Consider the following 21,570-nt stretch of genomic DNA (forward strand, 5'->3'; position numbering starts at 1 on the left):
TTAAGGCATGTAGAAGAACTTGAGAACAGGGGAGATGTAACCTTTGGCTTTCCAAAGTTCTGTTAGTTTGCCTCCAATATTTACAGTGCTTGTAATTACAGCTCCTCTGTATATCAGAGTGAGAGTTGTGTCTGAACGCCAGAGATGAATATTGTCTTCTTTCTCAGTCTTGGAGGAAGTAAGGCCTCTCTGAAGGGCAATCCAGGAACTTCAAAAGCTGAATGTCAATCTGCCTACAGCTTGCTAGTAGAAAATGCATGTTACACAGGAAAATTGGAAAGACACAGACAAGGAAATTGTGTGTACTTTTATGGTTTTGAAACTCCAACATAGCTGTTAAAGGCAGGACCAATTGAGTGTGTGTTTTGATTGTCAGTAATTTAAGGTCAGCCAAACCAAACCCTTTAACATTAAGTATATAAAATAACTGTAGAAGAGTATAGGAACATTGCCAGGGCATGCAGGGGTGCAACCAGGAAGGCTAGAGCCCTTCTAGAATTAAATTTAGCCAGGGATGTTAAGGACAGCAATAAGGCATTTTTCAAGTACATCAGCAGCAGAAGGATGGCGAGGGGGAATGTGGGCCCGCTGCTAAACACTGAGGGTGCCCTGGTGTCTGAGGATGCAGAGAAGGCTGAAGTACTGAATGCCTTCTTTACTTCAGTCTTTATGGCCAAGGCTGACCCTCGGGAAGCCCAGTCCGGCAAGGATAACAGGATGGGCAGGACAGCAGAGGACTTGCCCTGGGTGGAAGAGGAAGAAGTTAAAGACTTGTTGGCCAAACTTAAGGCTCATAAGTCAATGAGTACTGATGGGATGAATCCTAGAGTGCTGAGAGAGCTGGCTGATGTGGTTGCTAAGCCTCTATGCATTCTTTTTGAACAATCATGGAGGACAGGCGAGGTGCCTGAGGACTGGAGAAAGGCCAATGTCACGCCAGTCTTCAAAAAGGGCAGGAAGGACGACCCAGGAAACTACAGGCCGGTCCCTAGAAAAGTGATGGAACAACTCATCCTGAATGTTATCACTGAACATATGAAGGATAAGATGGTTATCAGGGGGAGTTAACATGGCTTCACAAAGGGAAAATCCTGTTTGACCAACCTGAGAGCCTTCTAGGAGTGCATAACCAGCTGTCTAGATGAGGGGAGAGCAGTGGATGTCATCTACCTTGACTTCAGCAAGGCTTTTGACACTGTTTCCCACAACATCCTCATCAGAAAGGTCAGGCAGTGTGGCTTGGATAAGTGGACAGTGAGCTGGATTGAGAGTTGGCTGAATGACAGAGCCCAGAGGGTGATGATCAATGGCACAGATTCCAATTGGAGGCCTGTGGCCAGTGGAGTTCCACAGGGATCGGTTCCACCCCATGCACCAGTACAGACTGGGGGGGTGGAACTGCTGGTGAGCAGCTCTGCAGAGAGAGACCTGGGAGCCCTAAGCTAACCATGAGCCAGCAATGTGCCCTCGTGGCCAAGAAGGCCAATGGCATCCTGGGATGTATCAAGAAGAGTGTGGCCAGCAGGTCAAGGGAGGTTCTTCTCACCCTCTACTCTGCCCTGTTGAGGCTTCATCTGGAGTTCTGTGTCCAGTTCTGTGCTCCTCAGCTCAAGAGGGACAGGGAACTTCTGGAGAGAGTCCAGCGCAGGGCCACCAAGATGATCAGGGGATTGAAACATCTTTCATATGAGGAAAGGCTGTGGAATCTGGGGCTGTCTAGTCTGTAGAAGAGGAGACTGAGGGAAGATCTTATTAACATTTATAAATATCTAAAGGGTGGATGTCAGGAGGCTGGGACATCCCTTTTTTCTATTGTGTCTAGCAACAGGACAAGGGGTTATGGGATGAAGCTGGAACACAAAAAGTTCCACTTAAATATAAGAAAAAACTATTTCACTGTTCAGGTGAGGGAGCAGTGGCACAGGTTGCCCAGGGAGGGTGTGGAGTCTCCTTCCTTGGAGATCTTCAAGACTCGTCTGGACATGTTCCTATGTGACCTGATCTAGGTGAAACTGCTTCTGCAGGGGAGTTGGACTAGATGATCTCGAAAGGTCTCTTCCAACCCAACCATTCTATGATTCTATGAACTGTGTCTAACCAAACCCATGACTGTATAAACTTGCTGCTTCTCTGAAGAGTAGCCTGAGAGGAGTGTAAAAGGCAGTTATTAATAGTATTCCCTGCAAACACTACCAGTGAGTAACAGTTAATTCCCATTTAGAAGCTCACCTCCCTGTAAATGTCCAGTTCAGATATTGTTTTTATGTCGAAAAGGGAAAAGAAAGGGTTCATTACACTGAGACAACCACTACTAATCCAGGCTTATGTGGTTGGCGGCCAGGATCACTTGCTTTAGTCACTTGTTTTTGTTTGAAATGAAATGCAGACCACTTGGGAGACTGTATCTGACACATTAAGGCAGTGACCCCAAACTACATATTTCTGTTCTTCTAACACTATAATGTCAGATTCAGTGGGAGATTTCCAAATCTCACACAAAAAATTTAGACATTCAGACTGGGATTTCTGTTTTGATGTGGTTAGTCTCTTGTTAACTTTTAGAGCAAGACACATAAATGTGGAGAGGTCAGAACAACAAAATAAAATTGTATTGAAAGCCAGACATTATTTGGTTTTTGAACAGCTCCCACCACTACCCCCCCTCCACTCAGTTTAACAGGGGAGCCCAGAGTCAGAACAAGTCCCACGAGACACACAACAGGAAGTAATGAGAGATTTGTGCTGTATTCCTGAAGTATCTTTGAGATATTTTCAAGATGAAAGTGTAGAGAAATTCCCACTTGTCCTTTAATAATAGAAGCTAATTTAAGGCACTTGTGCTGTTAATTAACAGTCTGGTCTGGTATTAGCTCTTCTGCACTTAATTTGTGGAGTCCTGCAGAGAGTATTCCTGACTACAAAGTAATAGAGAGCAATGTCCTTTCACCAGGCAGGAGGGATGGATGGAGGACAGAGAAGAGGAACAGCTGGAGTCTTGGTGGCTCTGGTAAAGGGGATCTGTGCAGTGCAGACTGTCCTGCCTTAGCAGAGGAGGTCTGTGAGGAGGAGCTTGATGGTGGCTGAACCATTTATTTCCTTACTTGTAGGTCAGGAAGAGCAACTGCCAGGACCAAAGCCTATTAAATTTTCATCAAGAAAAGTAAATCCTTGAATATTAAGAGTCATTTAGGCATATTGAAGTTATGCCACTGAAAATGGTTGCCAATAGCTAAGAGGATGTTTATCCACACTCCATAATTAATGCAGAGAGATGAGTTGTACTCCAACTAGAAAGCCTGGATTGTCAAAGCAGGATCATGCAAACATGTTACTTTGGGGCCTGAAAGCACAGTTACATTAGCATGGTCCTGTGTATGTTGGTGTCTTTGTGATGACCTGTAAATCCTAATTGCCTTTTTAACTTTGGAACAATTGTGCAGGTGCATTTGGTCTGAGTATGCAAACTAACAATTGTGAGAACTTGAAGATTTGTGGTAAGTATGTGCATTGTGCTTTCACAGTGGAGTTTTTGTCTTGCTCTGTCCCATGTCACCCAGGCAAGGTTGCTTAAACCCATTTTTAGTCCACTCAATGTCTGCTATTTTTAGTGTGAGAGTATGGAGAAGCTGCTAAATTACAAACACTTGGAGATACCCTTTACTCCAAGGAGACCTGCTGGGGACCATCTTCATCTGCTTTAGCCTCTCCCTTATGCCTGTCTCTCACCTGTCACACTGCTACGTACATTTGTTCTTCCTTGCCATAGGGACTTCTCATGAGATCTTACCTCTGGGGAAACAAAGAGCCTGTTAAACAGATACAGCAGCAGTGTATGTTTATTCAGATGAACACATAAATGCTGGCACAGGGGACAAGGAGTAATAGGAGTGTTAAGTATTCTGTATTGCCTTGTAGAAAGTGCCTACTGATAAGTGGATCTGTTTAGTAGGAGATGCCCAGCTTGTGTCATCAAAAATACACGGAGGCACATTTATATTGGAAGGAAGCTACTCATCTGAAGAGAAGGAGGTTTGGAGTAGCTTGCTTATGAAGCTTTCTACAGCTGTTCATTCCTGGATCAGTATTCCTGATGCTACTTGTTTTCAACAATAAAACAGTCAAGGTCTGTATGGAAGAATGTTTAATGGTGGCCTAAGATTATTGCTTGTTGCCAGAAAACTAGATTACAATATTCTCATTTTGGTAAATCAACAGAAAAGTAAAACCACAGCTCATTTGGAAGGAAAACAGAAAGAATAGCTTGTTTAGTAGGAAAATAAAAAGCCCTAGAGAGGCACTTGTCCATTGTGTTTCTGCTCCCAGATATTTATCAAAGACATTGTACGCTAACTTCTGTTTTCATAAATACATGTACAAAAATCAGCAGGAAACTGCACTTCAGAGGACAATGTTTCACCGTGTGACTTATTTCCTCAAAAGGAGCTGTCCTTAGAAGGTGCCCTGGACCCCAGTCATGCCTCTCTTAAGAAAGATTAGCTAGTCTGGAGAGGGACACTGGGCACAGCCTTTGGCCTGGGTCTCTTTCAACACTCTCCAGGACAACCAGTTGCTGGTGACAAGAATGGCTAGTGCTGCTGATGTGGCATTTCCTTTTGTTCTCAAGCGAGATCCAGGACACCTATGCTGCCACAGTCTCCCGCTGTCTTCCAGCAGCATGTGAGGCAGCAGTACAAAGGGGAACAGATTCCTTACATGCCAGCCACAGGATTCCCTGAGCTCTTCTTTCCCCTTTTTTTATTTGCACCTACCAGGAAGGTTTCTGTGACAGAAAAGAAAGGGGAACTGACCTCTTCAGTGATGGGAAGATGGGATAAATTTCCAATAGTTTTGTGACTCTCAAAAAATGGGACAGTTGTTGATAAAATGAGGAAAATATGTGCAGGTGACTGTTTCTCAAGAGGGTTTTATTTCCCCCAGGTATTCTGGTATAACAGTGTGTCAGAGCAAAATATGGAATAGAAGAAAATAATCCATCTGCTCTAACTTTCTTCATAGGCTGAGGACGGTGGTTCCTGCCATGGTCAGTCACAGGTCATTGCATGTTCTCACTGATTTACCAGCCCTAATTGGCCTCAACAGGAAAGATAGAAGGCCCTTTCTCATGACACTGATCATCTATAAAATGATGACAGTGAAGGAGAAAGAAGGATGAAACTGATAGGAAGAATAATGATAGTTAGTACCACTGGGAGGAGGACCCCACTGTTTGTCATATTGCATATTATAATCATAGAATCATTTCAACTGGAAGAGACCTTTTAGATCATCAAGTCCAGCCTTTGTCCCAGCCCTAGCAACCAGTAGACCATTTCCCTAAGTGCAACATCCACCCGTCTCTTAAACACCTCCAGGGATGGTGACTCCACCACCTCCCTGGGCAGCCTGTTCCAATGCCTGAAAACCCTTTCTATAAAGAAATTCCTCCTCATATCCAGCCTGAACCTCCCCTGGCACAACTTGAGGCCATTTCCTCTTGTCCTATTGCTTGTTACTAGGGAGAACAGACAGACCCCTGCCTTGCTACAACTTCCTTTCAGGTAGTTATAGAGAGCAATAAGGTCTCCCTTGAGCCTTCTTTTCTCCAGGCTAAACAGTTCCAGATCCCTCAGCTGTTCCTCATATGAAACGTGGTCCAAATCCTTTACTAGCTTGGTAGCCTGCCTTTGTATCCTCTCCAGCACCTCAATGCTCTTCTTGTAGAGAAGGGCCCAAAACTGGACACAGTATTCAAGGTGCAGTCTCACCAAAACTGAGCACAGGGGAATTATCCCCTCTCTCCTCCTGCTGACAGCACTGTTCCTGATACAGGCCAGGATGCCATTGGCCTTCTTGGCCACCTGGGCACACTGCTGGCTCAGGTTCAGCCACTGTCAATCAACACTGCCAGGTCTCTCTCTACCTGGCAGCTTTCCAGCCACTCCTCCCCAGACCTGTAGCACTGCTGGGGATTGTTGTGGCCCAAGTGCAGGACCCAGCACTTGACCTTTTTAAAACTCATGTTATCCACAGATGTGGAAGAACTCCACAGCTTACAGACAGTTGGAACAAGGAGAGCTTCCGTCTCAAAAATGTCAGTGAATTAGAGAGCAGCTCAGGCAACTCTTTGTCAGGCTATATAAATTTGTGGAGGATGGTGAGCAGTGAGCTCAGGGTCCAGAACAACTTACTGCAGTGACAAAATTGCTCTCAAAAATCACAGAACCAGTGCAGCTTCATTCATGAATGTTGCCTAGACTGAAATATAACTCTCTGGCAAGCAACTCTCACAGCTAATCATTTGCAAGGAGAAGTTCTGCTTGATGCGGAAGTCATAGATAATTTCTAAATTGCTGTGTCTTTAAAATCTTTGGCTTTACTAAAAATGCCTTCTCAGAGCAGTGTGATTATGTACTGCAGCAGAGACACTGGAGGCAGAGGTGGCCACTGCAGCCTGTCCTCCTGATGAAGCAGGGATGTAAGCCTCCTAATGCTTTGTTTACTCTAAATTTAAACTTTCCAAGTCATGGGGCTTCCATCATTGCTGCTAAGATCCTGCTTGACAGTGCAATGGTTTGCTCTCAATGACTTTTTTCCACTTTGTGTTTTAAGCTTTCCCTTTCTTTAATTGTGTGACTTTGGGCTCTGCATCCTTTTGTATTTCTTCAGTTTAGATCTTGACTCCCTTTGAAGTTGACCCCGCATACAGATTAACTTTTCCACTGTTAGGAAATGTAGGTAATGGTTAATTAGGTGATATTTGTAATGCATCTTTTATTGGGTCCTTCTATTTGCTGAGCACGTTCCTGCTCTTTGTGAATCATGTTCTCTGGGTTCTTTCAAGGCTTTGACAGAGGTACTCTGGTGAATCTTGCTGTTGTTCTAACATCACAGTTCACTGCTGCCTATCCTACTGCCCTGCTGGCATTTACTACTCCCATAGCAAAGCTGCTGATAGGGAATATGTGCCCAGTTTTCATCTTTCTTTCACAATCTAGTGTGTTAATGTGAGTCATCAAATATGTGGACATAGTTCCCTCCCACTGACTTTGCTGTGAGCGTTGCAAGGTCCATGGGAGAATGATAGGAGATAGCTAGTAGGCTTCTAAAACTTACCATACATTAGCAGTCAGTATTCAGTGCCTTTGATCTCTTCTTCATGTGATGCACAGATTGAATGCGTTAATTTGGGCAAATCTGAATTAATTTCTAGCAGAGCATGCTGAGAAGGTTGCTTTATGAATCCATAGACAGGTAACATATCTCATCCATATGGATTTCACTTCCTCATGAAGTCTATATTCCTTGTTGCTGATCCTTGGAAAATCTTGCTCCATGGACTTCCATAACTTGCATGAATGAATGGAGATGAGAGTGCAATCTTCAAATAATCGGAAAAATGGCAAGTATAGAAGTTTCCAACTTGAAACCACTAACAGTGTGTTTTAAAGTAATAGCAGCTTTCAGGGAGCATAAAAATGAAAGTGAAATGTGACATGAAGCCATTATGAATGCCTTGTGATATGTGGCTTTGCAGGGAGAATTCACGCTGCCTTGTTTGTTGTATTTACATCTTCACATTGCAAAACTCATGGAGGTACATGAATATAGGTGTTGGTGCAGCTCCACCATAATGAGTCTACGTGGACTAACTTTCACCTAAGAATGCTTAACCGTATTTAAAAAAAGTACTGATGTCTTCTTGTGTGAAGTTCTTAGCACAAGTCTCTGCCCATCTTCATTTGACTGCACACGTCTCTGATCCATTCAGGCAATTTCTGTCCAAGTTATTTCTCTCTGAGTTATTCTCCTCAGCAACGTACAATTTGGACAATTATTTAGTGGGGTTCCTCTGCAATTTCATGCCTGACTGACATGCCCTGCAGTCATCCTTATGTTCCTTTGAAGATGGAGGTTGTACAGAGAACAGTCCTCTGGCAAAATCCCAGTTCCCATTGAGTCTCACCGTTGACTACTATGGTTCACTTCAAAATTTCACTCTAGGTGTGTTGAGTCTATGAACTACTACCAGAGACTAAGAACTGAGATAAGTTTAATTGCCTTGGGTGTTAAGCTTAGTTGTGGTTTATTTTAAGTCTGCAGTGGAAGCACTTTTTGAAGAGTGATTTGAAGAGATAGAATAAAAATGAGTGCACCCTTGGGAATGGTTGAGGACAGGCTTCTTGCAGAACTCACATCCAGTTCCAAATGTAAAAGGTTATCTAATGAGCACAAGCAATTACTTAGCTAATGAGCACAGCAAAATGAGCATGAGAAATGTGTTTCATCTGCAATGCCCACTAGAAAGACATGGTTTTGAGCTTGAGGCTGCCCTTGCTTAAGGACCCAGGTCACTGCAGTGAGATTAATCCAGGGCATAAATCACAGGGGTTAGATTAGTGTTTGTTTTACTTGAATTCACATTTCTTGTTCTCTTATCTCCTCTAAATCTTGCAGCTTCTTAGCTCAATCATGAACCAGAGAATGAAACAAATTTAAATAGCCACAACTTCCCTCCTGAACACTGGCTGTCAGCCCTCAGGCATGATTTACCACTGGAACATAATTATAAAATGGCACAAGGCAATTAATGTGTCTTCCCTCCCTTTTCATGCCAGACAGGAATTCCTCCTCCATCTTCTTCAGTTGGAGTGATTTTTATAATATAATCTGATCCAATGCAACTTTATTTTGCACTGGTTGGGGTTCTACCAGATGGCAATGACATAAACAGTGGTTTATGTATCCTGGTTAGGGATGATTTTGGGTGCCTATTACCATTTCTGTGCAAATTCAGATTGTTTGTGGACCTCTTTTTGTTTGATTTTGTAGTTGTGTTTTCCCACCTATAACAACTGACAATGACAGTCAGAAAAACAAGGAAAATGTAGAATGAATTGCATAAGTTTTTTCCATCCATCAAGGAAAAGCCATGTGAGTCAGGACATTCCCTCACTATCAAGTAAACTCACAGCATTCCTGGTGTCAATCTAGCTGATCTGAGGCAAATACTTCACAAACAACACCTGACACATACTAGAGCTGTGATACTGCATGACTTTTGAGTATAAGACCAGACAGCCAAGGTTTTAAGGGCTTGGTTTGTAAGGGCTCCTGTAAGTACCAGATGAAATGGACCTGCAGGGGAAAGGTACCTGTAGTGGATTATCTCGTCACTCATGTTCTGTAGAGACATTGAGTTGCACAATGTTTAAGAAGATGCTGATATGTACCACAGACTAATGAAAGCAATGGTGAACAAGATTTCTGTGTATGGAAGGACAGGTAAAAATTGTGTGTACAAGTTTTTAAGTTAATGTTAGGTCTTTGTTCTTTATTTTTAATCAAGAGCACGGCACAATCAGCAGTTGCTAATTTCCTTTGCATGTTTCTTTATGTATTTCACTGACCCTTGAGCATATTTTTTTAATTTGCTCTTATGGCTATATTTCATTATGCCTAAGACTTCTCTCAAGTAGTCTGCAGGAAATCAGAAATCTTAATGTTTTTTTTATATTTTCAAGAAAATTGGTGCTCTTCAGGGGAGACACGTTACAATTATGTGAACAAAAAGGAAATACTCATTTCTCTCTCACGTGAAATAACTTCTCAAACTCATGGCTATTATCAAATTCAGTTGAAATTGTAGCTATATACTAAAACCAACTAGCAAAAGGCATATTCATCCTCAAGAACACTTCCCTTTTTCTTTGTTCTCACAATGGCATGGATGACTTTTGCTCCTTAATTTAGGCCTAAATTTCTCCCTAGGACTATCTATTAGTTTGCATAACTGCAGGAAGTAATGTCAGGAAGTTTTACTTATACATTGAGTAAGCAAGAGCTGCCAAAAGTTAGAGCATAGCAAGACGAAGCAGCAATGTATGAGGACTGCCTGCTCATGTTCATCATTCCCTGAGGCTGATAACTGTCTTCACTCCTGGTTCTGAGCCCAAGGAGAGATGAACAAGTGCTTCTTAGGCTGAAAGTTTCAAAGAGGTTTCTTGTTGGCCCTACTCAGTCTCTGCTGCAACCCAGAGTGGTTTTCCCACTGGTTTTGGCAGCATCTATTACATAATGCTGAAGAGTTTTAGAAGTCCCACCTATCTGCTATGGACACGTTTGTTGACCAAAAACCTGAGCCTGTTGCCTCTGAGGGGAGACAACTTCTCTTGTGGGAAAGAAGCTATTTGGGATGCTGCTTCTTTCTCTTTGCACTACCTGAATGGATACATAGCTATGGCTGTCCAGTATCAGCAAATCTTTTTTCAGGTCACCAGTTATTTGGACAGGACCTCTCTCAGCACGTGAAACATGCAAGAGTTGTTCTAGTTCTTTGCCTTTTGAGATCAAAAGAGGTATCTTTGCAGAGACCTCCCTTTTATTTCTCTGCAACTCGTTGGATTTTGCATGAAATTAAATTTCACATGGTGAGAGGTCAACCCTTATGAGCCTAAAGGAAAGATTATACTCCTCTGCATTTTAACATGATGGTCAAGTTATGGCTAATGCTTCCAGGCACCTCCTTCAGGGATCACCTTTCAGCCTTTCCATCCTAAACTCTGTGTTTTGAAAACAGATGCCTGCATTTTATTAGCTGGCATTATTTTATTAAGTGGAAAACAGCAGCATATGTTCTCCTCTTGCTAGAAAAGGCCTGAATTGTCTTGGTTTGAACTTTAAAATAAAGGTCAGACTTGAGGCAGGCATGAATTCTTGCATGTGTCAGCCCCAAAGGTGAAAGCTTTAGAAAGTTATGAGCAACTGTAAATGAGGCAGTTTCAAATTGCACTTGAAACTGGAACAGCTGTTGTTCCTGTTGTTCAGAGGATGACATTCAGAGTTGTAATGCTAAAGATTATATATGCATTATGTTCAGGGAGATGTCAAAAATAGAAAGTAGCCACTGAGGCAGAGGAGCAGATTATGGTAAAGCCAAAACAGAGGTGTAAGAAAAGGGAACAGAGAGAAGACAAAAGAGATCAGAGGAGTCTAGGGGAATTTCTGAGAAAAGATTTTCCAGCACCTCCTTGCAAATGAAAATGAATTGTTTTGGGACTGGAATTCACAGCTCTGTATCACAGGGACTTAGTGGTGGTGGATTACCTTGTGTATGGTCTCAAAATGCTCTGACAGGTTCATATGTGTCAGGCAAACATTATGGTAATTTTAGTACTTTAGGGGCTCTACAGGAGTACATAAATACCACCTAAGCCATCCAGCTGAATTTAAAACTTAATTACTGCCCCACTTAATAAAATTCTCTTCCTCCGCTACTGCTTTAGAGGATTATAGGGTTAAAAGAAATCATTAATCTCCCTTAATGAAGCTATTTTCTAGCAGGAGATAGAATGTCTTGTCCCTGGGGATTCTGAGATGGAGTTTTTATGAGTGTTATGGATGAAGAAGCGGGGAAGAAGCACCAGAGGAAAAGCAGTGCAGAAGAGGGGTTAGGGCCCAAAATGCATGGGAGCATCCTCTGACTTTCAAGCCCTCGCTGAGTTTATTTAAAAGGATCATGATAGTCATGGGGGAAGAGGAGCGAGTCCTGTTAGTAACAAAGTTGGGTGTATAGCAGTGTTCCCACCACAACTACTAATTATTGGAATACCATCAACTGCCAAAGCTTTTATACAATGGAGACAAGAGCTCTCTTGAAAGCTGTGGTTGAAATTAAGCATGTCCAGAGAGATCTAATGCAAAAAGATGATGTCAGAGATTGGGTCTCTGCTATTAGCTGTCAAGGCCTGATCCCTGTCCTCTTTGGTGGAGATACTGAAGTGCTTTTGTTTCTCTGTTTCTTGTGTGCATCCCTGGCTGCAGAAGATGCTGGATGAGTGCCAGGACAGGCGGAGCTGCCAGTTTCTGGTCAATAGCAGGCTGTTCGGCGCAGATCCGTGCCCTGGAACCGGCAAGTACCTCATCGTCTGGTACAAGTGCAGGCCAAGTAAGTACCTCACCATCAAATCTGTTTGCTCTGGTGAGACTAAAGCATTTTTGTACTTAATACTTGCCAGAGAGACCTCTTTTGGTCCCTTCCTCCTTTAGCTTTGGTGTAACACAACGCCCTGGATGTCGAGCATTTCCCCTCTCCCCCTTGCCTGTTGGCTTGCTGGGATGCTGCTGCTCCAGCTCTTTCCTCCTCACTGGCAGCCTGACTTGCAGATTGTTTTTGCAGGTGCCAACAAAAGCTTTTGCCAACACTGAGCTCACACTGCAGGCAGTAGGTGGACTGCTCCCACTCCCATCTGCAGCCACCTTCCTGTCCTGGTGGGTTAGTGGGGTGAGTCCCCTCTCTTCCTACTCCTCGAGAGAGCACAGGAGCTCTTTATAGGGGCAAAGACTTCAGACCCTAGTGAAGACTTCAGGTACTGAAGATGGTAGCACAACAAGAGCTCACCTGCCCACATCATGCCATAAGCCAGCTTTTAATTGCTCCCAGCTCAGCCTGGGAAATGTTAACCTGTGTTTTACATCATCTCATTAGCTGTGTTTAAATTAACTGGAGCTGGCACCTGGGTCCTGGGAGGGCAATTATGCATGATGTGGAGGAGTGAGCTTGGTGCAGCTTTGGTCCAAGACAACCAATACCTTCTTGTCTGAGTTCTGTCCCTTCTACAGCCTGAACACTGTTCTCCATCAGTGCTTTGGAAGCAGATACATTAGTTTAGAGATAGATAGGGTTTGATGGTGTCCAAATTGCACCAGCTGTTTTTAGCCAGAGAATAGGACCAGACTATTTGAACTAATAGTCTGGACATGGCATTTCAGACCAGCATAATTCCAAGTTTTTTTGATTGTGTAGTTACAATATGGTTCCAGCATCACATCAGCAAAATTTCTGGGGAAGAAATAAATAAAAAAGTTTACACAGGTAAGAAAAACACATATCTGATTTCAAAAAAGTTCTGAAACAAAGGCAGAAACATTCAGATACTGTCATCAGCATAGAAGAAGACTTTTTGCCCCAGCATGCAGAGACCCAAAATAATGAAGTGAAGGGATCTGGCAAGATCCCTTTCAAGTAAAAAGCAGGTAATGAAGAATCTGCGTTTGTTGTGGATTTTTCAGGAGTGATTGTAACATCCCTTGTTGGGTGAGAAATGCATCTCTGAGAGAGGAGTGATAAGAAGGGTGTTCTGACAAGTCCTCCTGAACCTGAAGGTTTTGTAACAAAGCTCACTTGAAAAATCTGATTATTGAGGCCTGTGCTGAACTTCTGAAGGTACCTCAGGATCTCATCTGTGCATAGATATTTATGGCTTGACATTTTTTGGTAATTACAGATATGCTAGAAAAGAAGGAGCTTGCGTGTGTGCTGGGTTCATGATTTTCCTGAAAGAGAGCAGGGGAAGCTGCTTGAAAACATTTCCCCAAGACATTTTTTCAGGCAGTTCTAATTTTGCAGGGTGAAACAAGGTAATCTTACACAAATTCTTGTTTCTTAATCACTGGGCAAACTTTTAATCAGAACTCACTTGCATTAATAACAAGATTTTAAATATGTAAGGATTAATTTTGCATAGAGATACCAGGACATAGTCAGCCTTTCCTTGATGATTCAAAATGAACCCAAAAGCTGTGTGTCTATGAAGTGCTAACCTGCTCCGGAGAGTCTGAGAACACATAATTCACAGAATCACAGAATGATAGGGGTTGGAAGGGACCTTTAGAGATCATCTAGTCCAACTCCCCTGCTAAAGCAGGTCCACCTAGATCAGGTCACACAGGAAAGTGTTCAGGCCGGTTTTGAAAACGACCAGAGAACCAAAGAGCACTCGAGTCCTTGTCAAGAGCTCACTGCCTGGCACATGGTTTGATCCATAGCTTTATAAAAAGACAAATGCAATTTTTAGGGTTCTGTTCCTGAATTTGTTCTCTTAACAATAGACATACTTCAATAAGAAGCTGTTTAAGGTCCGAATTGTCCTCTACAGACATCTATTTCTTTCCTTTGCTTATTGAGGGAGACTGATACTACCATGCTAATGAGGTCAATGTCTTGGTTAAGTGTCTACTCGGATAGAATGAATGTGAGTTTTCCTGTGTAAAGGTATGAGCAGCACTTTGGGAAGTGGCCTGCAGAAGTTGGACAGGATATCTTTAACATAACAAAAGAGTGCTCAAGCCCTCCCATTCTCAGAGTCATGCTGGAGCCTCAAAAGACCGCTGAATAGAGGTAGTTATCTAAAAAGAAAGACTTCCTTGAAAGAAACCAAACCTGAAGTTAGTGGCATTTACTTGTACCTTTGCTGAAGAATAACTAGATTCTGCAGTCATTCCCTCCAGCCACTGTCACTGCAGTTATGCCTCTCTGACATTATGTTGCGTTTGAAATCTAGTGGTTTCGATGCTTGCTGCCCATGTGGGGTTCACTCACAAGGCAAGGTGCTATTTTGGTTTCTCATGGGCAGAATTTCAAGGAGATAGAGAACAGTAAATAATGCAGAATCTGAAAGTCTCAGATTTTCCAAATGGTGGGGCTCTGGGGAGCAGGGAAATGGGGAGCATCTCTACTGAACTAATTATGCTGACTGCTGTTGCTGGAAGCAGGGAAGAGTCATGTAGAGTTGTTGTGGTTCACCTTCTCTAGAAATCCAGAGAAATAGTTCAGGGAAGTGTATGTTTAACTAGGTGTGGTGAGAAACTCAATGGCATATGTGTTTTTTGGGAAGTCTTGCGTTACTCATCGTCCCCTCTGATCCAATAGATGGATCTGGGGTCTAGTGGACATGCATCTTGCATGTACAAGACTCGGATATGTGCATGGGACTGGTTTTGAATGTCAGGAGTTTGTCAATCCTGAGTATTCTCTGTGCTGCAAACAAATAAATGTATGTGTGCTTTTAATTTTAAGGTAAAGAATGTTTGTGGAGATCAGAAATAATTAAGAAAATGCAGTACTCTGTTTCTCTTCAGGGCAAATGAGACTTATAAATTGCTGCTATGTGATTTGAGGGCCAAGGTTCATTGAAGTGTGTAGAGGCTTAGCTTTAATTTATTCTCTTAGAGCATGTAGGCCTTAGTTTCTAATATACACCAAACTTTGGGAAGATGTTTGAAAGTGCAGCACAGGTCTCAGCAGAGCACAGCTATGACTTGTGCTTCTATCCTTGGAGGTGCCTTTGTAAATGATCCTGCTATCTGCAGCCCTCCAAGAGGGTCCCTACAGGTCAAGGTGGCCATAACAGTGAAACCTGAAGTTGTTAATTGGCCAGGAATGGTATCCAGTGAGATGTCTGGATATAGCCACCCTGTTGTAGAGGTTGATGAGATGGGCTGCCCCACACCAGTTGGCCTCAGAGCCAGAGAACTGGTACATTTCATTTATCAGGGCCAATGTAGGCTGAGATCCATACACAAAGCACACTGAAGCCTAGGATCAAGCCCCGAACACACAGAGGACTTCAATGTCCAGGGTACCTTTCAGGATCATTAAAAAATTGCACACAAATCCAATTATTTCTCAGGTAACATGCTGATTTGATTTAGAATCATTAAGTGTAATTACTGAGTAGGCTGCAGGAACATGTCATTAGAGGGAACCGACATACTATTTAATTGGTCTAATATGAATTCCCTCTAACTGAAATCTGGATTCGCAGATATTATTCAAACAAATCCGTGTTTGTTCATCCCCTTCACTTCAGAGAAAGAGAACCATGTAAGATTGTGTGTTATTGTAAGCTAGGAAATATTTGGTCTGTGTGCCAGACTTTCCGCAGGGGCTGTGTGGTCTAATCCTGGCTGGGAACAGAATCTGTGGGGCAGTCCAAGTCATGCTGAAGAAATAACTCCACCTCTCTGTGCTCTCGTAATAGCGTTGCAGCTGATTTTATCAGGGCTGGTCACTGCTGTGGGCCATTGTACAAGCAGGGATCAATCTGCCCTTGCACAGCATCTGTTTGCCCACTGTAGCTTTTTGGTTGCTTTGTTATTTATTTTTATCTTTGCTATTCCAAAAATGCCAATGTTCCCAAAAATCCCTTCAGAAGGATTACTTAGGATGAGATGTGTTGTCTGAGAGGCCATTTGCTGGCAGTGCTGTTGAGAAAGGAGAGGGCTTCTACCTTGCTTGTATGGCTTCCTCCATGATTCCTGCAAGTTAGTGCCTTCCTCATGTCTCCTCCTCTGCCATCACTGTGCTATACTGGATGCTCTGTCCCCTTCTCAGCTCTGAATAGCCTAAGCTGTAGCCTTCTGTAATGCTATAGTGATATTTTTCTTGTTTTCTAATTGGGCAGTTCATGCTTTAGCTTATGACTTCAGGGACTCTCAGAAAGATAATCTCCATCCAGTTGTTGCTGATATTATTATTATTTCATTTTAAAATGGTGTATGGAGCAGTTGGATGTGATAATTAGAAGCTGAAGAGTGTGGAGCCTCTCTGTATTAATCATCCCAGCTATGCAACAAAGTGTAAATCCAAACTTTGCTCTTCTATTCACAAATGTAAGCCTAAAGCCTTTGAAGTCTCGGAAAGCCTGAGCTCCAGTTGCAGCTCAAATCCCTCTGTAACAATACAAAACCATATTTGTGAAAGGCACATCAAAACTCTGAGAAATGCATCTGGGAAGGAAACTTGTTTGTTGGCAAAGGGTGAAGTTTGTGTGTGGGTAAGAGAAGGAAACTGCAAGGGGGGGAGGTCACTTTGTTCTAGTTCAAAACCTGCGGCTTTGATTTATGGGAAAACTTGTGATGAAAATCAACCTGGACACACGTTTTGCAGGGAGCAGGTAGTCATTTTCTCCATTGTAGATTTAATTCTCATGTGGGAGGCACAGTTAATAATTGTGAAATGTCAATGCCTTTTCACAAACATGGGAATATCCATCCTAACGCCCTTGCCAAAATCTTACTCAGGTAACTTTATTTTTCTTAACATCCCTGGGCAATTTTTATTACAAAGCAGCTGAATTTAAAAATCAATTGGGAATTAATAACAATTAGATAATCTTCTGATAAAAACATCATTTTCACATTGACACTATCATATATTGATGGAGCTGCTGTGCTGTGTCCCAGGAGCATCTGCCTTTTGGTAAGGAAGTGTGATTTTTATTTTTTTTCGGGACTAGTACTTGAAAACCTGTACAAACATCAGAATACCGTTACCTGTGGCAGAACTTTCCCAGCTATCAAAGAGTTCTGAAGAGTCATCTCTGTTGGTGGTTCCCAGTTGCTGGTGAATATGACAGTGTCTTATGTCTCTTGGGGAACTGCTCAAGTCTACTCATCAGATTTAAGTTGGATTGGCTGAAAAGTATGGAAAAAACCATTTTGTAAGGACCACCTAGGCTTACAGTGAGTGCATCTTGTTCACCTTTTAATTTTTCTAAAATCTATTCCTTCAATATTGAATCTAGTGTGGGTTTTGCCATTGATGTTGGTAGGCTGAAGATTTTCTGTTAAATTCAGTGGACATGGCATGAAAAGCCTCGTCTCATCATGCCCATTACACAAGGCTTTCAGTCCTTAAGCAGAATTTGCAAACTGGTGTGAGCAAGAGCAGAGGGTTATGCAAAGAACGGAGTTTTTGTGGAAATTTCAGATGAGAGCAAAGAGGGACCTAAATGTATTCCTGGTGCCTTTAACGCTGGTGATTGATTTGAGTGCTGGGATAGATTAGAAATTCAGTAGTTATCAACCCTTTCAGAAAAACATTAATCTCCTTTGTAAGACAGGTTTATTGGTGGCAGGAGAAGTTCACTGTATTGTTCGCTGCATTGCTTTTTGGCGGTCCAAGCTTTCCAAAGCAGCTTTCCAAAGTGGAAACTATGGAGTGAGGGCTGCTTAATGGGCACATTTTTCTGGCCCAGCCACCGAGGCATCAGAATAAGCCTTTTACCTCCTGCATTCATCAGCTTGCTCTTGCTTCTCAGTATTATTTCAAAACAGATGAGGTGGTGCAATGAGCGGGAAATTTATAAGGGCAATAAAACCTCAAGCAGCAAAGGCTATGGTGATGAAAAGGTGTAAATAAAGGAATGTTATAAATAAGAGGGGACAGGTCCATCAGCCTACAATTGGGGTCAAAGAAATTTCAAGCTATCAATTAATATTGTTTTAAGCTGCTGATGCACAGAAATTTTCAAGTGGTGTCAAATAGCCCTGTCTCTGTAGCATAGTAATCACTCGAGTGTCAGGACTGGGATTAAGAGGAGAGCATGATTTCATTGTCAGAAAACGCAAGGATTATTGTCAGCCCTTTCTCCCATGGAGAAGGAAACTGCCACTGACCCGTGAGATTTAAAAAAAAAAAATAACTAAAAGCAAAAATCCCAGTTTTCTTTCAAATCTCATCGGTCAACCTTGATTGACGTAATAAGGAGCCAGTGAAGCCCAGGGTGCTTCCTGCTGACGTAGGTGGAAAGATTCCCTTTGGATCAGGTTTGCAGTATCCAGATGTGGACCACTAAAAAAGTCAAAGTCTGAAATCTGCCTAAATTATATAAATCATAGTGCTGTGACTTTTACAGATCCCCTTTGTTCATTGGAATGTAAGTGTTCTTTGGTGTCCCAGGGAAAAAACGAGAATAAAAAACCTCTTTTAAGCTGAGTTATTTTAGTGAAGGTCAAGGAAGGGATACACCACATTCTTTTTGTACTGGGACAGGTGAGTTCATAGTATTGCCAGAAGGAACTGAGAGCATTTGCCCTCCCATACTTCAGGAGATTCAGCCCATCCTTAGGCATTGTGGGCACCTGTGATACCTCTCTGAGCTGAAGATGGAAGCTGTTTTGTGGATGGTTCTTCAGGTGTCACAAATGGCTCTGGCTGCTGCTGAAGACAATGAGATCCGGAAGCTTTCTCCCCAGAAGAGCAAGGGGATATCTTTGAGGCAATCAAGCAGAATAAACACAAGGAAACCAACTTTTTAAAAGTGAAAACTGTAAACCTAAATCTCAACACAACCCTTCTGGCATACTGGTGAAGAGCTATGAGAAGGTGTCCAAGGAACAATATTCTTATAAACTAAATTGAGATGCTGCAAAGGTTTATTTTTGTGAAAGTTTGGATCTGTTATATTCAGTCCACAGTTCAAACCATGTTTATAAGGCCTCATGGAACAGGGAAGTAAATGTATACCTCCTTCTGCATGAGGTCCTGTACATGAACTTATTCAAAACAGAAAATACACATCAATTTCTCTCCTCAAACAAATATGTGTTGGAAAAAAACAGGGGTAGAGACCTGGTGATGAACTCTTTCCAATACTGTGAATTTCTTCAATATTGTTTTTTAATATGAGTTCTGCGTTTGGTTTTCAAATTAATAATACATTTTTTAAACAGATGTCTCCTGATATTTTCAGCTTTTCATCATAGGGATATGGTTTAGTTTAGCTATGGGCTTGGCACTGTTAGATTAGCGGTTGGACTCGAGGATCTTAAAGGTCTTACAAAATGATTCTACGATTCTATACTAATGGTGCATCAAGGTCTTCTCGGTTACATGCGTATTTTTCTGACTGCTTAAAAAGCACTGGAGGTTGTCACCTAGTCATGTCCCTGGGAACTGGGACTTCTAAAGCATCCGTGATGAATTTGGGAGGTTTGCTAACTGTATTATCCTCAGCTACATCTTTTCTTCTCAGGAAAAGCCATTAAGGGAATACTGTCTGTTTAATTATTTAGGATAGTAGTGAACTGGTTTTTAGTCTAGTAGGCCTCATTTTCCCATATTTTTTGCTCTAGACAACCTCATGGCTTATATGTAAAAATATCAATCAGGTATCCTTTTAATGTTTCTGTGTCAGAATTATTATCACCATTATTATAACGTTTGGGGAACATTCTTTTAACAAGATAAAGCTAAATTCTCCCTTTCAGCTATTTTAATTATAACTTTAAGCAGCGTTACTCCAGATTTACAACATTACTGGAACAGAAGGACAAAAGTGCTTTGAGCAGTGGTACTAACAAAGCCTTTTTCTTTACATATTCAACTAATTTTTAAAGCAATTTTTTTACCATGATTCCTATGTTGCCTCCTATGGTAGCTAGTCCAGATTTATGTTCATGCTGATAGTCCAGATATTGAATCCATGTTGGTTGGCTGGTGGGATAGTGCAACAATTACAACCAGCTTTGGCACTGATTTGACTCTCTTCTGTGATTGGGTACCAGTTCTTAATAAATGTATAGGGACTTAATTACATTTGTCACTTCAACACTTCTGACAAATTTCAATGAAAATTAGCCAGCAGGTTCTCAAGTCCTTGGAAGGAGGACTGATAAATGGTGAGGCAGAGGCTCAGGCAGCAGAATGCCAGTAAATCACAGCTGCTTCAGAAAATCACCTTCAATTCATTAATGGAAGAAGTAGGATGAGAGCTAAATTTGTCCTGGACTCCCAAGTGTTTTGTATAACTCTCGTCTCGCAGTCTAGCATATATATTTTGATACTGTTCCTTTTTTTCTCCTAGATAACCATATACCTCTGTCCAACAGGAAAGTGCAACTAGGTGCCTCAGAATTCTACTCTGGGAATGAAACGTAGCAGTTAATTTGCAGCACTGCCAGCCTTTATACAACAGAATATAAAAAGACATCTCCTTCAGACTAATGAAAGTGACAGTGGGGAAAGGTGCCTTTTAAACACTGCAAATTGGATAGATGCATCAGGAGGGTAATTTTAAAGGAATCTGACAAGGTTGTTTGCAAAGAACAGTCTTCTTACTTACCGAAATAGTTTCAGACCTCCAAAACTTGACAGTCTTGAGATTTCAGGGTACTTTTGAAGTTGGCAAACTGCCCATTTGATAACTCTTGACTGTCATCTGAGCTGTATCTTTCAGAGTTTCAGATTAGCTTCTGTAGAAGTAGTGTACTCTATGCTATTGAGGGTAGCAAACTTAGTGTTTTTAAAATTTAAATTACAGCATCTTCATGAAAAAATCTTAAGGGAAAGTTGAACTGAAAAAATGTTAAAATATCTTTCTGTGCAAATGTATGAACTTATGACATTCTTACTTCTAGTGCTCCAAATTCAAGTGAATGATTATCTCTAGGTCCTGGCTATTGAAATGAAGGAACGACCACAGGTAGCCCACAGCTTAAGTGCTTAGGGAGCTAGAGGACAAGTTGTACTTGAGAACTCTTGAGACCTTTGCTGTCCTGGAAAGGTTTCCTCCACCCAGTCCTGCCTAAGGGAATGCTGACTTGATGCAGATTTATTCAAATCCTGAGATGAACAGAAGGTTCTCATTAGTAGCAGGTTCACAGGTGAGGAGGAAGCTTAGGGTATGAGGTCGATATTGTAAGTGAAAGAAAAGAAGAAAACAAAAAGCAAGTAACCATAACAATGTGCATTGGTCTAAAGAGTAGACATTTGCTGCTGTGAAGAACTTCTGATCTATGTTGTCTTATTTGCATTTTGAAACTTGGAGGCTAGAATTTGTTTCTGTCTTCCAAAGTGTAAAAGAGGATGCAAAACTCAGATAACAAATACTTGCTTGAAATCAAAAGTAAGTAAATATATGAACTCAGAAATAGGAGTATGGGGAAAAGGTTTGAAGGGGAACACTGACTGGAAAATATCCTTTAATACAACTACCTTCCTCACATAAG

At 41.9% G+C, this 21,570-nt stretch overlaps 1 protein-coding gene across 1 annotated transcript in view; it reads left to right on the forward strand.

The window, feature by feature from the left end:
• The window catches only part of EVA1A (eva-1 homolog A, regulator of programmed cell death), a 209,050-nt gene that overhangs the window by 61,002 nt on the left and 126,478 nt on the right, over positions 1-21,570 (forward strand). The window contains exon 3 of the mRNA XM_061989998.1: positions 11,821-11,944. Within this exon, the coding sequence (XP_061845982.1) occupies positions 11,821-11,944 (124 nt within the window). The remainder of the gene's footprint in view (positions 1-11,820; positions 11,945-21,570) is intronic.

This window comes from Colius striatus, chromosome 2 (assembly GCF_028858725.1).
Source record: "Colius striatus isolate bColStr4 chromosome 2, bColStr4.1.hap1, whole genome shotgun sequence".
In the NCBI taxonomy this organism is placed as follows: Eukaryota; Metazoa; Chordata; class Aves; order Coliiformes; family Coliidae; genus Colius; species Colius striatus.